The sequence below is a fragment of the Dromiciops gliroides genome, chromosome 4 (genome assembly GCF_019393635.1).
Source record: "Dromiciops gliroides isolate mDroGli1 chromosome 4, mDroGli1.pri, whole genome shotgun sequence".
In the NCBI taxonomy this organism is placed as follows: Eukaryota; Metazoa; Chordata; class Mammalia; order Microbiotheria; family Microbiotheriidae; genus Dromiciops; species Dromiciops gliroides.
In genome coordinates this window covers 99,467,261-99,483,986 of record NC_057864.1, presented here as the reverse complement: position 1 = coordinate 99,483,986, position 16,726 = coordinate 99,467,261, and the positions used below count along the sequence as shown (strand labels likewise).

General features: G+C 42.7%; 1 protein-coding gene across 8 annotated transcripts in view; it reads right to left on the bottom strand.

The window, feature by feature from the left end:
- NAV1 (neuron navigator 1) overlaps positions 1-16,726 on the bottom strand; it is a 381,557-nt gene that overhangs the window by 235,865 nt on the left and 128,966 nt on the right. For all 8 annotated transcript variants that reach the window (XM_044000374.1, XM_044000373.1, XM_044000375.1 and 5 more), the window contains exon 2: positions 4,037-4,838. In XM_044000374.1, coding sequence (XP_043856309.1) covers positions 4,037-4,806 — 770 coding nt within the window. In that variant the 5' untranslated portion in view covers positions 4,807-4,838. The remainder of the gene's footprint in view (positions 1-4,036; positions 4,839-16,726) is intronic.

The following is a 16,726-nucleotide window of genomic DNA, read 5'->3' as shown; positions in this document are numbered from 1 at the left end:
CTGATCACCTGGGAAGGGGCATGATCCTAGCCTGATCATTGGCAGGGGGCGGGAGGAGATAACCTCTCCTTCATCCTTCAGAAAGCACTTTGCTGATGGGAATGTGATCAAGGGGCCAGATTTCCAGGAGAGTGGGATGTCTGGTGCTTCCAGGAGCAGATGGCGCCTCTTTGGGAATGGGCCTGGGGAAGGCAGACCATCCTGGAGCCCACGCCAGGTCTGCCTGTGGCAGCAGTTCCAGGTCTCAAACCTGAGGTCACATTCCTCCCCATCTGCCAGCAGTGTCTTGAACCTAAGAGGTCCACAGCAGAGCCTTAACCCTAATCCCTGGTCCTGGATCTAGTCGTAAATCTAATCCTAGCAATCTCCAACACCAGGGCTTGAAATGAAGGGGGAAAAAACCTCAACATTATATATATCCAATTAACACACAGACTCAGCTGTCACCATGGAGACCAGTGAGAATGGTAGAGGTTGGAGCTCTCCAGTTGAAGAGGCTTCAGAATAATAGCTGGCATTTGTGTGGCTTAAGGTTTACGAAATGCTATACATAAGTCAGCTCCTTTGATCCTGACGACAACCTGATGAGGTTATTATCCCCATTTTGCAGATGTGGAAACTAAGGCTGGCAGAGGTTAAGTGATTTGCCCAGCTATGGAATTTCCAAGGCAGGATACATATTTGGGACTTCTGGAGTCCAAGTCCAGTAATCTATTCACCACACCAACTATCGGCCACCTTCCTAGCGGGAAGAAATTCAAGGGTGGGGCTGGCCAGACCAAAGTCTGCAGTCACAGATGAGAAGAGTGCAGCAAATTAAAGTGATCTTTTTCTAGCTCAAACACCTGTTATTTGCGGAACCCTCACAGCTGGACCTTGTCATGGCTCCTAGTTTAGACTTTGCTTCCAATTTTTTTGTTCAATTTTTTCCCAGTCCTGTCCGACTCTTCTTGGCAGAAATACTGGAACAGTTTGCTTTTCCCTTATCCAGCTCATTTCACAGATGAGGCAAAACTGGGGCAAACAGGGTTAAGTGTCTTGCCCAGGGTCAACCAGCTAGTAAGTGTCTGAGGCCAGATTTGAACTTCCTGAATCCAGGCCCAGTGATCCAAACGTCGCATCATCCAGCTGCCCGTTGCTTCTACTTTAGACATGGCTTTTTAGTTCTAAGACTTCTTTTCCTGCTTCTTGATCTTGGCATGTAATGTTCCTGACCTCTCCTGCCCTGCTCTGTGACTGCAGGGGGCTGACGCCAGGACCATCGACTGGACAGGTTCCACAGAGTGAACTAAGCTTCTGAGCATTGGATGAATGCCTACCGGGCAGTGGGCAGAGATCTCAGACGGGATGTTCTGGTGAAGACCCCAGGGGAAGGAATTGTAGCCAGCAGCAGTCAATGGCTGGGAATGAAAGGGTCTGCTGGAAAGCAGCACCATTTAAAACAAGCCAAGACTGGGAGCCAGGGTAGCCCTGGTATCATGGAGGGAGAGTCAGGAAGACAAGGTTGAATCTTGCCTCAGATACTTCCTAGCTGTGTGACCTTGGGGGAAGGGGCTGGACAATGACCTCAGAGGTCACTTCCAGTTCTAAATCTACAAGCCTATGGGTCTACGAATGGGTTGGGACACCTGCACACTCTCAGGAACTTCTTGGCTACAAATCCTCCCAAATTGGAGAAGATTCAATCAGTACCATGGACCCTACTCAGTCATAGGCCCTGATACACCCTGACATAGTCTAAAAAAACCTTGTTGGCGCAGAAGGCACTCAATGACTATTTGTTGACTGGGTAAATGAATGCATGAATGAATCAGTGTTCTGCTCTGTTAAGTGCTTTAAAATGCAGAAGAGGAAAGGGTCTGGACCCTGTAGGATGTTTCCATATAAACCAGGTTCTAAAACTGCAGGAAGACTGAAGGATGGGTGACTGGTATGGAATATGAAATAAGTTACTGCAAAGTAACACAAAGGCTTGCTACAAAATGCATGAGTTTCGGCTGAAGACTAGAGTTAGATATATCAGAGAAACTTTTTTTTTTGAATTGCAAAGATCCATTTTATGCTCTGTAAATCCATTTAAACATTTTAGGATTGTAGGATCAGAGTTATAGCTGGAAGGGGGGCGTCAAACATGCGGCCAGGAGGCTGCAAAGACTCCCAAGGGTAGGCCAAAACAGATTAAAAGGTAATTGAGAAATATGTAACGTAATAAATAAAAATACAATAGAGCATAGGTAATGTGAATCTGTGGTTTTCTTGGTCAATATGTGACCTTCAGGGATCCTTATGTGTGGTTTCATGGCCCTTATTTTTATTTGAGTTTGATACCATTGTTCTAGTACAACACTCTCATTTTACAGATGAGGAAATAGGCCTGGAAAGGTTGAGATTTACCCAAAGCCTTTCATTAGGCCAGAAATCCAACTCACATTCTTGGTGTCCTCTTTGGTTTACTAGTCACACTCACACCAAATAGCCAATCTCAGTAAACACTTGTTAAGTGTTGGCTATGGGCCAGGCACTGTGCTAGGCACTAGGGAAGATCTTGTACAACATCTTTCATACACATGCCCTTCTCTCCATCCACACAGCAGCCACCATCTTAGCATAGGTCTTCCTCACCTCTCACCTGGACTATTGCGATGGCTTTCTGGCTGGCCTCCCCGTCTCAAGTGGCTCCTCATTCCAATCCATCTGCCACCTCAATGTCAAAATGGTTTTCTCTAAAGGGAAGGTCTGCTCATGTCATACCTTCCCCAAAGCCACTTTCAGCTTCCCCCTTCAAAATTACCTTCCATCTACTCTGTATATATGTATACACACATAAACATATATACATGTTTTTACGTATCCCTCTATATAATATGTGTGTTTATACACATAGATATATTTATTTATGGTTACTTACATTTTGTCTCTCCCATTAGTATATGAGATCCTTGAAGACAGAGAAGAGAATTTTTTTCTTTTTTTGTATCTCCAGATTAGTATAATATCTGGCACATAGTAAGCACTTAATAAATAGATGCTGACTGATTGACTAGATTAAACAGTGATTGAGAACCACTAAACTCTAGTTAGAGACTTATTTTGTACCTAGTTCTTTATATTTCTTTAAACATTGCTCTAAATTGTGTATTGTTTTTAGAACAATTACCATCTTGGTCTGAATACGGCCCTCTCAAATACAGGTCACAGTCCTAATGTGTAATTTCTTTGAAATCTTTAAATAAATATACTGCACCAAGACTTTTAGGACACTGCATGTACATGCATGCATACACATATACATGTGCACACATGTATCTCTATGTATACATGTACACACATAAAGGGATATCTGCACATGTATATGGGCATGATACTGAAAAATAACACTGATTATAGTCTATACTGAGGTTTTATATAAGCCAGATTGGAGAGAAAAGTAACCCACACTCATACTGATATGGTAAGAATGAAAGATTAGCTAATATTTACACTGTTATATTCTTTACAAAAGGCACAGTTGGTTGGGGTGTGGGGTAATATTTTGTGTCCTATAGTCTGCCCAGGGAAAACATGGAAGCCTAGCCATCTTCCTTCTTCAGTCCCAATCCAAGGCTGCATTCAGGGGGTGGCAGCTTAGCTGAATTGCAGGCCTGGTCCCTAAAGAGGAGGTGATGACACGAATCAGACAGTTTAGACAGGACTTACTCCATCCCCTTGCTCAGAACTCCTTCATTCCATTTCATCGGCTCCTTGGACCGAGGCCACCCCTGATTACAGCTAACCAGTATTTTAGGAATCTCCATAGGTTTTCCTTGGGATCTCTAGTTGGGGAGTTCCCATAGTCCATCTGGGCAGTGACTCCCCAGCTTTTCAAAACCTCCCTTCATCTGTCCTACATCCCTGGCTTCATTCTCTCTGCATACTTGAAACTCTGGGCCCCTAATCTATATGACATTGGACCTGTGTCAACATAGTCCAGAGCTTCTTTATCGTCAGGGTTGAGGCCCCCTCACTGACCTCTTCCCTTTTTTCCCTCTCCATTTACCTGTACTGGAAGGGGGCCACTGTGGCAGTGACAGGATGATTAGGGTGTTGGGAGGCTGAGGAGAAGCTGATGGTCCCCAGGCTAGGGGAAGATCCTTTGCTATGCACCAGACCGATGCCTGAGGTGGAAGGCCCTGAATGTAGCTCATGTGGAGATCCATCCTCAGGCCCAAGGGGTCTGGAGAGGCCAGAACCTTTCAAGTTCACTTCTTGGTCTTTGTCCTGGCAGCTCAAAGGTTTCCTGCTCTCCGAAGCTCCAGGTGTGTCTCTATGTGAGCTGATCCGAGATGGACTCCTGCTCTGGGCTTGGGAAGCCCTGATCCCTTCTGGTGTCCTCTTCTTCTTGCCCCCAGTGACTTGGACCTCCTCAGTCCTCCTGGGTCCAACCCTGGAACCGGAAAGTGCTTTGGGAGTTACCTTGGGACTGCTCCATGGAGAACTCAGACTCTGGCTTGAGTGTCCCTCATAACCCTCTGCTGCTTCAGGCCTCTCCTGTCGGGGGAGGGAGGACTCCTTCAGCCCCCCAGAAGTTTTGGCAGAGCCTCTTCCTCTGGGAGTCTTGGGTGAGGAGCTGTTGGGGCTGCCTACTGCCTTTCCCAGTCTTGGTGAGGCTGCCCGTTGGGGGCTGGGCACGAGGCTGTGTTGGCGGGGACGCAATTGAGGTGATGCTGCCAGGGCATGGATCTTGGTCTGGGAAGCGGCTCGAGGCACAGGGATGGAGGAGGCATAATGAGGGCGGCTGGCCGAGTTCAGATTGGCCGTCCCATTCATGTTCAACAAAGCTGGGGCTTGGGGCTACAGTTCTGTAAAAAAGAAGAGAAGAAATTAGGCTCTAGCTGTTCCCCTCAATCAGTCCATCACTGTCACCAGCAGCAAGAACCCTTTGCTGAGCGAGTGACTCCAACCAAACTCACTTGGTCTCAAAGATCTGATCATGTTTTTGATAGAATTTCTCCAGCCCTTCAACTTCTTCAACAGATGGTGGCACATAAACCACATTTATCTTTATGGTGGTCTTTTGGCTGATTCTCATAATGGTACAGTTTTTGGCCTGTGGGGGCCGATACAATCTTAGTTAAACCCACCAGCCCAAACAGAACCAGAGAGGATAGAGTTGTACTTGAACAGGAATGAAGCAAGACAGCATTCCAATCTAAAACCATTCCACCCTCTTTCATTGGCCTTGCCTAAAAGAAAAGTTCTTGGGGGCAAAACTGTCTCCCTATATCTTTTGTCCCAGTGACATGACCGATGAGTCATCCTACTTCTTTCCAATAGACCTGTTTCCAATGACTGGGAGAAGATAAATCTTACTGCTTCATTTTTCCTCCAGTGGAGAAATGTCAAGAACCATTCTACTTCCTCCCCATGACCCCTTCAAGTACTGACCCCTGAATTATTGACATCAGTAAGGCAGGCTGGCTGATTTTTTGTACTATAGCCCGTCTGTCTTACATTAGAGAGGGAAGCACACTGGCTCAAATCCCACTCCCACATAAGTCTGGGAGGAGAAGGATAGAGACCCTTGATATCCCATACCCAGAGAATGAAGGGTGAGATCCTACAAGTCAAAGCCATCCTGGACCATGGAGCCTGAAGCTATGATTGATTCTCAACTTTCAGAGATGGGGCTCTCTGTCTAGTCATTGTTCTCATCAATATCATTGTTGATAACAAATAATGACAGGGTATGGGGGCACTGCACATAGAATCCGAAGATGCACAATGCCCATCAAGTTGTGCAGAGAGGATGGAGTAAAACTAGCACTGAAATGGAAATCTAATACTTCTTAGATTCTAACATAGGTTTGCTAATAACTACTCGTGTGAAGCCACAATCTCTGAGTCTTGGTTTCTCCACATGTAAAATATGATGAAGTATCTCCAAGATTCACCCTGTCCCAGCTCTAACATTTTATGATTCTTTAATTCTATATATGATCTCATAGAATATTGGAGTTAAAAGGGGCTGCAGAAGTCATCTGGCCTAATTCCTACCAGAAGCATTCCTGGCAAGCAGTCATCTGGTCTCTGCTTAAACACCTCCAGGGAAAGGGAGTAAACTCACTACATTGACAGGCAGATCACTGAATTTATGGGTCATTCTAATTGTTTAAAAGTTTTGAGCTAAAATTTAACTCCACACAATTCCTACTTATTGTTCCTCTATTCTGCCCCATGGGGATAAAAGAAGTAAGTTTACTCCCTCTTCCTTGTGATAAATTCTTCAATATCTGGTATTCTCTAAGCCCTTGATTCTTTAGGCAAAAGTTTTCTAGCTCCTTTAATGAAGCCTCCTGGAGTTTCTAGCAATTAAGCACTCACTATGTTTGAGGCTCTTTGGCTCTGAGGATACAGATCCAAAGAATGACCCAACTCCTGCCCTGAGCTTACATTTCTAGTTCTCTTGCCATCCCTGTTTCCCTTCTCCAGCTTCTCAGTGTGCTTCCTGTCATTTAATGATAAGAAATGGACATCATATTTAAGAAGGGGTTGGCTGCAGCAACAGAGTGGGACTATTATCCCCCTCATTCAGGGCTCTGTGCATCTATTAAGATCATATTAGCTCATGTTTGGCCACATGTCATTCTGTTGACTCATACTGAGTCAATTAAAAGCCTCGGGTATTTGTCAATGAACTGCTGCCCAGTTCAGGAAAAAGCTAAATAACAATAACAATAACATATATGATGGGCCAAATGATGGCACAGACCACTCACTGGGTACAGTGCTGCAGGGTCACTGAAGTCACTGAAATAGCCAGACAACAGAACAAATGTCTTGGCTGAGAAAACTTCTGTCCAAACTCCTGCTGAGCTGGAGAAAATGATAATGCCCAAACTTCCTGCTACTGGAGGTCAAAAGACAGTTAGATTCTTTGGAAAAGGAAGTTCCCTTTGACTCTCTAGAAGCTCAGCTCTATAGACCCAAAGATCATGGAATCGCTCCTCTGAACACGGCATACACAGGCAGGAGAAAAAAAGCTGAGAGGGCCAAAGAACTGAGGGGTGCTGGATGCGGGGAATGTAGGGTTGTAAGCTGGAGAGAAGTTTTATCTACAGCACTGCCCTTCTGCCCTTTCTGGGAATCTTGCACTGATATGTCTGCCCCAGAGCATTTGGGAAGGCACTATTCCATGGTTATGTCAGCATATGACCATTCCAGATCAGAAGACGTAGGTCAGATCCCTCCCTGGAGTCACCTCAGAAGGGAACAATCACATATCACACATGTTATATGACCTGGGATAAGTTACTTGGATGCTCTAGTCCTTATGTACAAGATGAGCCCTTGCCAAGGAGCTTCAAAGGTCTTCATTGAGGTGGTATGGGGATGAGCTGCCCCACCATAGAGTATATTCTGAGTTGTTTTTCTTTTTCTTTTCTTTTTTTTTTGCAGGGAAATGGGGGTTAAGTGACTTGCCCAGGGTCACATAGCTAGTAAGTGTTAAGTGTCAGAGGCCAGATTTGAACTCAGGTCCTCCTGAATCCAGGGCTGGTGCTTTATCCACTGTGCCACTTAGCTGTCCCACAAGTTGTTTTTCTAATAGTGGGAAAGGTGTTTCTTTACAAAGTCCCATTTTGATGCTTCATTGTTCTGGGAAGGGGATCCATGGATCAAAAGTGGGGCCAAAAGAAGGAGACCAGAAAAAGAGTATAACCTCTGATTGGTTCTACCATGATAGAAAGGCTTTGAATATATAGTCTTGGTGACAGATTGAATTGTTAAGAATGGAGAGGATGATCACTCAGTAGGCTGACCACTTGGAAGGAGGAAAGGAAACGAACATTTATTAAACACCTATGATGTGCCAGACATGAAATTCTTTACAAATATTATTTAACTTTATTCTTATAGCAACTCTAGGAGGTAGGTGTTATTATTATTCCCATTTTAGAAATGCGGAAATGGAGGCAGACAGAGGTTAAATGGGCAAGTGCCCAGAGTCACATAGCAAGTAAATGTTATGAAGTTGGATTTGAATTAAGCTCTTCATGGCTCCAGGGCCAGTACTTTAGTTAGTTGATCATTAGTTGATGAATTCTTTGTCCATGTTAAGCCACAAAATAAGGAAAATTTCAAAAGCTCTCAGTCCTGTGAAATCCCTTTCTACTTCTATAGTATTGATTGTGGGGTGGTAGAAAAGACAGCAGAGGATTTTAAGAATTACACAGTGGTTAGATCATCCATAAACTTTAATTTAATAGAAAGAACTCCAAACATGAGATTTTTGTCCAATGACCAAAGAATTGACCTCCCACTATAACAAGTGAACCCCATTAATGCTGATATCCTTTTGACAAAAGAAACCAGAAGCCAAAAGGAAGTCATTGTTAAATAGGATCATGGCTCATAGATTGTCCCTGGAAAGTCAAATAAAGGAGTTGGTAGAATTGATTTAATCTTGTACCCAAAGGCATCAAGAGAAGTCATTTGGAGGGCACTTGGTCATCTTCTCTTGTGATACTCATGATGAACATCAGCTAAAAGACCACCAGGAAGAAAATTGTGGTTTATGAAGACGAAGAGCCAGGAGAAATCTACCAAACACTTGAAAAGACCCTTTAAGCCAATCCAGCACTGATTGTGATACTAAGGGATTGGAACATAGTAGGTACCTAATAAATGCTAATTGACTGGTGGAGAAGTATGTCAGAAAATGTGGAACAGTATTGAGAAACAAGAAGCCAAAGGAAGGTAGACTACTCAGAAATATGACTATAAAATTCATGAAAATTTCCTGACGTTATCCAAAAGTGGGATTGGCTGCCTTGGGAGGTGAAGATTTCCTCTTCACTTAAGGCCTTCAGGCAGAAACTGAATGAATACTTCTCAGGTACATTATAGCAAGGATTCTTTTCAGTTTTGGGTTGGACCAGATGGCCATTGATGTCCCTTCAAACTCAGAAACTCTCATTTTGTGATTCATTTTTCTTCCACAAGAAAGTAAGAAGGTACTAGACATGAGCATGAACACTGAAAAAAATTACCAAAAATGAAACTAATTATACCTTAACAAAAGGTGGCACAGTAGAGAGAATATCAGGCCTGGGGTCAGGAAGATTTATCTTCCTGAGTTTAAATCTGGCCTCAGGTAATTGCTAGCTATGTGACCCTGGGCAAGTCACTTAACCCTACTTGCCTTAGTTCTTCATCTGTAAAATGAGCAGGAGAAGGAAATGGCAAATCACTCCTGTATCTTTGCTAAGAAAAAACCCAAATGGGGCCATGATGGTTTGGATATGACTGAAACAACTCAACAACAACAACATCTTAACAGAGTGGAAATAACTAGTTATAGATATAGGTGTGACATCAGAATGAGCTGTCTGTGGTTAGACTATCAACTGGTTAGAGCAATGGTCAAAATCAGCTTCAAGTTAGAAGAATAGGTAAAGATGAGAAGACATTGTGAATGACTGCATCAGGTACAATGATGCTGATGATGCTGAAAAATGGGAATTTGCAAAAAAGCAAATTGATTATCATCATATCCTGTGAAAGTTTAACCAGTTTAAAGCAGTCATCAGATTACGAAGGTCAAAGGAATCTAGAAACTGCCTTAGTCTACAAACATTTGATCTCCTACCTAAGTAGAGAGACATAATAGTCAAGGCCAACACCAGTTTCTAATACATGTCTATTTGTAAAACAGTATGGAGGACAGTAGCTAAACAGGCAGGCAATAAGCACTTACTAGGTGCCAGTCACTGTGCTAAGTGCTGGGGATAGAAATACAAGGAAATAGAAAGACAGTCCTTACCTTCAAGGAGTTTACATTCTAAAGAGGAAGATGACACATCAAAGGAAGCTGAAGGGAGGGGGGAGATGGGAAAGGGGAGAAGGTTCCTGTAAGGGAGCGTAGTGGAAAGGTCAGAAGTCAGAAAGCATAGCCAGGAGGGGAGTGAAGCATGGCAAGCTTGGGCCCATCCCCACAATAGAGGCCCCTGGAAGGAACTCATCAATAAGAAGAGAGGGGATTGACAAGGCGTGATGGTGGAAAAAGTTATGAGCAAATGGCTAAACCTATCGACAGAAAGGTTGGTGTGAGACCTAACTGAGCCGCGTCATCCCAAGAACATTCATAGTTGCAATTGACAGGAGGATAATGGATAAAGGGAAAATGTAGCACATTTTCAGCATGTTTATAATACTCCATTTTCAACATCGGTGAGAGTGGAACTACCAGATTAGGATGTTGACATTTCAGTCCCCAGTGTGCTACATGAGGAAGTTGGAGTGATACTTAAGAAGATGAAATCAGGAAAAGCTGTTGGGCCAGGCTAAAGAAGTTCATGCTTGAGGCAAGCCAGTCTTGAATATATTAAGGCATCATTTTATGAGGTCAATTAGGGAGATGAAAAATGGAAAAAATTACAGATAGTATTATGGACCCCAAACAAAAAAATCCATTGATTCATGTCCATTTATCTCATTTTCATAAAAACTTTATGTAATCTACATACATATTGAGGAAATTCTGGATAAAATTGTCAATATAACAGGCACATTTTCCCAAATGATTTTATTTATTTATTTTTAGCCCCCCACCTTTTTTTTTGTCAGGGCAATGAGGGTTAAGTGACTTGCCCAGGATCACATAGCTAGTAAGTGTCAAGTGTCTGAGGCTAGATTTGAACTTCAGGTCCTCCTGAATCCAGGGCTGGTGCTTTATCCACTGCACCACCTAGCTGCCTCCCCCCCAAATGATTTAAAAAAATAGAACAGGGCTTCTTAAACTTTTCCCACTTGTGACCCCTTTTCACCTGAGAAATTTTTACGTGACCCCAGGTATAAAATAGGTATATACAACCTTTTACTCCTGCCAAATTTTTCATGATCCCGACATTCAGTTACCCCATATGGAGTCATGGCCCACAGTTTAAAAAGCTTTGCAATAGAGGACCACATCTTTACATTCACATAGTGTAGACACCAAAAGACAATTCTGAGAGCTTTCCTGTTACTACTGCAAGATCGTATTGATCCTCTGATGAGTAACATCAAGCAAGAAACGCAATGGAGAGATGTATGCTTGCCAAAGATGATGACCAGTGATGTGAAGAATGGTCTCAGCAAGCTCAGATGGAAGAGGGATTTCCTGAGAGACTATGAGATCTTCTAGGTGATCCTGTTTGTAAATGGTTTTTGCTAGCTGAATTAACCCTCTGAATATTATGGGCCTTCTTAATGAGATTCATAATTACTTAGAGAGCAGCACAATAAAACATACAAGAAAAACTTCAATAAAGAAAAATGTCTGATCCTTAGACTATAATGTGCAGTTAGATAACAAATCCTGTGAGTTAGTACATTGGTGACTAAATCTAGGGACTGCAGACACACTATGAATAAAGCCTAGAATTGAACAGAAGGAAAACTGGGATGGATTGGATTTGGGGCACTGTACCATGCTTTCACTTCTCCCAAGCTGCTCTTCAGCACAAAGCCTCTCTTTAAAAAACCCCACAATAATCACAGTAATATGTAGATTTTCAGGTTTGTAAAATGATTTTCAAATATTATCTCATTTTATCTTTATAACAACCCTTGGAGGTGGGTGCTATTACAGATGACAAAACTGAGGCAGATAAAATTTAAGTGACTTTCCCAGAGTCACAGTTAAAAAGTGTCTGATACTGGATTTAAACTCTTCTTCCTGACTATACTCTATAGACTTTTGCCACCTAATTGCCTTAGACTTTCTCATGCCGATGGCTGCCAATTTTCGAACATTGCAATCCCTTGAAGAATTGAGGTTGTAGGTAATCTGAAGGGTAATATAAAGATGTATGGAAGGAACAGGAGGATGTAGTATATTTCCAAAGATGACTTAAGCACAGTGGGTCAATGGATGCCATCAAAGAAATGTGTGACTGGAAAGGGCAAAGGTCTGGTTGTTTGGGATGGATAAGCAAGACCGAATGATGCACTGACTGGTACCTGTGAAATGGAAAAACCCCCAGAGGAAGGTTTTCATGTTGGGTGGCTCTCTGGGGAGGAACTATAGGAGAACATGGATAAGAAAATCATGGCATGAGGAGTCATGGATGGACTATGCACTGTCCCAAAGGATGGAAAACCCCAGTTAATAAGATCACAGATTCAAGGAAGTGCATTGAAATAAAGAGATGGAATTGGTTTGAGGCATTCTCACTCTCTCACCTGATCCTCTTGGTAATTCTTAGCATTTTGTGGGGAGAGATCTATATCTATCTCCATTGTGGTAACTGTATATTGATCAGCAACTTGTCTGCAACTTAGTTTGAGGGTTGCCGGGTGGGGTAGGGGTGGGGGCTGAAGGATTAAAGGATTTGCCCCCAGTTGCACAATTAGTATGTTTATGGCAGGCAGTGAGATTCAAATGAAAGTGTTTGGGAATTAGAGACAGGATTCTAGTTGCAAAGCCTGGTGCTGCTACTTGTGTGACTTTGGGCAAGTCACTTAAACTATCCAGGTCTCAGTTTCCTCATCTGTAAAATCTGGGGAGTCGTCTGGATGATTTCCATTGTCCCTTCCAGTGCTAAATCTACACTTCTTTGTTCCTATATGTCAGAGATTAAATGAGAGTGCAGCTTTTCCTGACTTCAACTTTCTATTATGCCATGTTGTTAATTGATCACATATGTTGGAGATAATAACTTGTATTTCCAAAGAGTTTGAGGCTTATATATTTATATCACACTTCTCATAATAAAGTTAGTTTCAAATTAGAAGAAAAGCTAAAAATGAGAAGAAGATTTTTGGAACAATTATAACAGTTACAAACCCACCTATTCAGAAGAGTCATTGATGCTAAAAGGTAGTACAAATGGTTTTTATTGGGAAACTCATTGAAATAAAGTGACTTATACATGCTCACATAGCTACCAAGTGTTGGAGCCAGAAGTTGAACTCAGATTTCCCGATTCCAAGTCTAATACTCTTTCTACTTTATCACACATTAGCTGACCAGATCTAAGTATAGAGTCTGGGGCCTGTCAATTAATTGGCTACTATGGGGATCTAACTTGTTTGGCCTCATTGGTGCTTCACTTTTCAATGAACCATTGGGCCACAGATATTTTGGCAAGGGCATAAGATGGACATTCTCACTCAACTAAGCCCCCAAACTACCTGCGTGACCTTGGACAAGTCACTTAGCCTAAGGTTAAGTCACTTAGCCTCAGTTGAGTCATTTATAAAATGAAAGGATTAGACTAGATCATTTCACAGATCATTCTCAGCACAAATAATATGATCCTATGAACTCCAAATCTATCCAGAGAAGGTCTCCTTCTACCAGGAAGGCTAAGTCCTTGAACCTCATGACCTAACATCATGAGTCCCATTCCACCTTTGCTCCCCAATCTATGCCCCTCCCCCATTTCAAGGAATAATGAAGACTGCGTTCCCTCAGTTTTTCCCAATGTAGAAGACAGTGAATTACATCTTAAAAACAACCACCAATACCCTGAAACTATATTGTGACCTTGTTTCCCATTCAAATGAATAAAGCCAGAGGTGTGCCAGAGATAACTTGTAGTTAGATTTTCTGTGTGAGCATTTACACCTCAGAAATCAGCAAATGCTACAAATCTGGACTGAATTTCTTGTTTTGTTGATTGTCTAGACTTATGAAAGTGACAGAAAATATGCTAATGATGCAGATTCAATTTCAAAGTGCCCCATGCATATATTTCCCCCCTCGAAAGGTGGTTGTTAAACCTTTGCTAGCACACCCTTGGGTGTAGCCCACCTTCCTGTCTGCTTACAGCCCAGTGATCCCTGCTAGGGCTTGACTTACCTGAGTGGCTAGTTCCCATGCCTCCCAGCTTTCGATTCTGCCTCCAGGAGGGTTGGACTCACTAACCCTGATTTCTGCATTCTTCCTTTCTAGCTTTTCAGCCCCAGCCCCGCTTCAGCCCCGGCAGTAGTGTAGCCAGAGCAAGGAGGTTGCTCCAGTTCTACCTTGCTAATGCATCAAATGCAGTTGTCATTTTATCCCAGTCATCATTTTTTCAATAGCTCAATAGGAAAAGGATTAAAAAAAACCCATAAATGCTCAAGCCATTATTGAGGTCATATCCCCACCCTTTCCTTCTTTCCCTGCTGCTGAATCTCTGGCTTCTTTTCTCTACCCCCTTTCTGGCAGCTTGGGTCCCCATTTGAGAGACTGATAGGTACATGGGTGCAGAGCTTTAGCTCTTAAACTAGTGACCCTGTCAGTAATGGGGGAGGCCTGGGACACAGTTAGAGTGGGGAGGGAGGGTTCCCCAAATAATGCTAGCTTGTTTCAGACTAGGAAGTGGGGAACACTGGATAAAGAGACTCTTGTAGTTTCTTCCACGATCACCTTTGTTCTTACAGGGGTTCTTAACTTGGGGTCTGTGAATTTCATTTCAGAAACTATTTTGATAACTTCACTTCAAGAATGTTGGTTTCCCTGGAGGGTCTTGCATGAGCTGATGATGAGTGAGATGAGCAGAACCAGAAGAACATTGTACACAGTATCATCAACATTGAGTGTTGATCTACTGTGATGGACTATATTCTTCTCACCAATGCAATGGCACAGAAGAGTTCCAGGGAACTCATGATAGAAGAGGATCTCCAAATCCAAGAAAAAAAAAAGAACTGTGGAGTATAGATGCTGAATAAACCATACTATTTCTTTTGTTTTTGATGCTGTTGTTTTTTTCTATTTTGAGGTTTTTCATCATTGCTCTGATTTTTTCTCTTATAACATGACTAATGCAGAAATATGTTTAATGTTATTATGTGTATATATATATATATATATATATATATATATATATAACCTATATCAGATTACCTGCTGTCTAGGTGAGGGGGGAGAGAGGGGAGGGAGGGAGAAAAATCTGAAATTGTAAAGCTTGTATAAACGAAAGTTGAGAACTATCTTTACATGTAACGGAAAAAATAAAATACTTTATTAATTAAAAAAAAGAATGTTGGTTTCCTCTGTGATAATAGGTATTTTATTTTTATGGACTTGAGAACATTATTAGGGGAAGGGGCCCATACACTTAACCAGACCATCCCAGAGGTGCTTGATACAGAAAAGGGGAAGACCCCCTGCTCTAAACCCTCTCATCCTGCCCACTTCTAGGATTTCCTTTGTTTGCAAAGATTCTAGGTGGCTTTGGATGATTCTAGAGGCTCAAGGGACAGGGAGAGAACTGATCCTAGACTTTGGGGTGCTGGGGGAACAACTGGAAGTGGAAGGAAAGCAAGTAAGTTTCTAGGACTGCTCTGGGGACGACCATTCTCTTTCTCCCTGCCTCTCTTCCTGGCTCTAGCTCCAGACAGGTTCTTTACTGCTCGGGGCATCTCTCTGCATGAAAAATGTAGGTCAGCACAGAGGCTGGTGAGAGCAAGCTAGAATAGGGGGCTGAATCTAATCCAGCCTGGAAGCAGATTTAATTTTCTGAGAGCCCAGCAGGGTGGCAAATAGAAGTGGGAGAATGAAAAGGACAGAATGGGGAATCCCAGGGCAAGCTCTGGGATTCCTTAATCCCTACCAGGCCCAGGATAGGATGCATCTTGATGGTTACAGTGTCTAGAGGAGGAGCCTCTTCATTCATTCATTCATTCATTCATTCATTCATTCATTCATTCATTCATTTGTTCATTCATTCGTTCATTCATTTGTTCATTTGTTCGTTCGTCTGTCCGCCCATCTATCCATTCATCCATTTATTTGTTTATTTTTGCTTTTAAGACTGGGTCTCCCTATTTTGCTCCAGCTGGTAAGGCTCACAGGTTGCTGATAGGTTTTCCTATGTGCAATGGTTTGCCTCCCTTTAGGAAATCTGGTGGTTGTCTCCTCCTGAGGGCTTACCATATTGGTAGAGGACTTAGTGCTGACATCTGAACTCCTGAGTTCAATTGGTCCACCAACCTCAGCCTCCTTGGCAACAGGAATTAAAGGTATGCACCACCATGCCAAACAGGAAAACACTTTGCTAAAAGGACTGGTCCTTATGGCTTGTCCATTGATGCTTGGTAATTTGGAAGTGGGCAGCTATCTCTGGAGTCCCATACAGACATAAGCTCTTCTAATGGCAGGGGCACCATCCCCCAGTGATGGGTCTCAGTTTCTCTTTCTGCAAAAAGGTGAGACCCTTCCTTTTCTCTCCCTTTCTCTCTCCCTCATGTCCTAAAAAGGTTGCATAAGGTAATGTGAGTAAAGTGCTCAGAGCTCCTGATGATGAAATATATTAATTGTAATGATTCCATCTCCTTGCTTTCAGAAGTAGGAGAATGTATCTCAGACAGATGCCAGATTATCTGCCTTTTGAGCAGGGCTGCAGATGAGACAAAGTGCTTGACAATTAAGTATCGATCAACTTTTATGTTTCATCCCTACCTTCTCCCCCTTCTCTCATCTCTCCCTGCTGCCAACCCTCCAACTAAGTCTGGAAAGCTCAAGGTCACTTGGCTGGCTGAGGTTAGAGCTGGCACTGAAACCAAGCAGTCATCCCTTCCAGTTCTTAGATAACTCCACCACGTTCCCTGTTTTCCTTCTCCCCTTGGGCTGCCTGATCTGCACTGTAGTCTAAGACACTGACCATCCATTGTTTGCAGCAAACAATTTCAGGATATGATTCTACAATTTACTGGAGCTTAAAAATGAATATCTATCAATATAATTGATTGCCACTGCTGCCCCCACTATTTAGCTTCT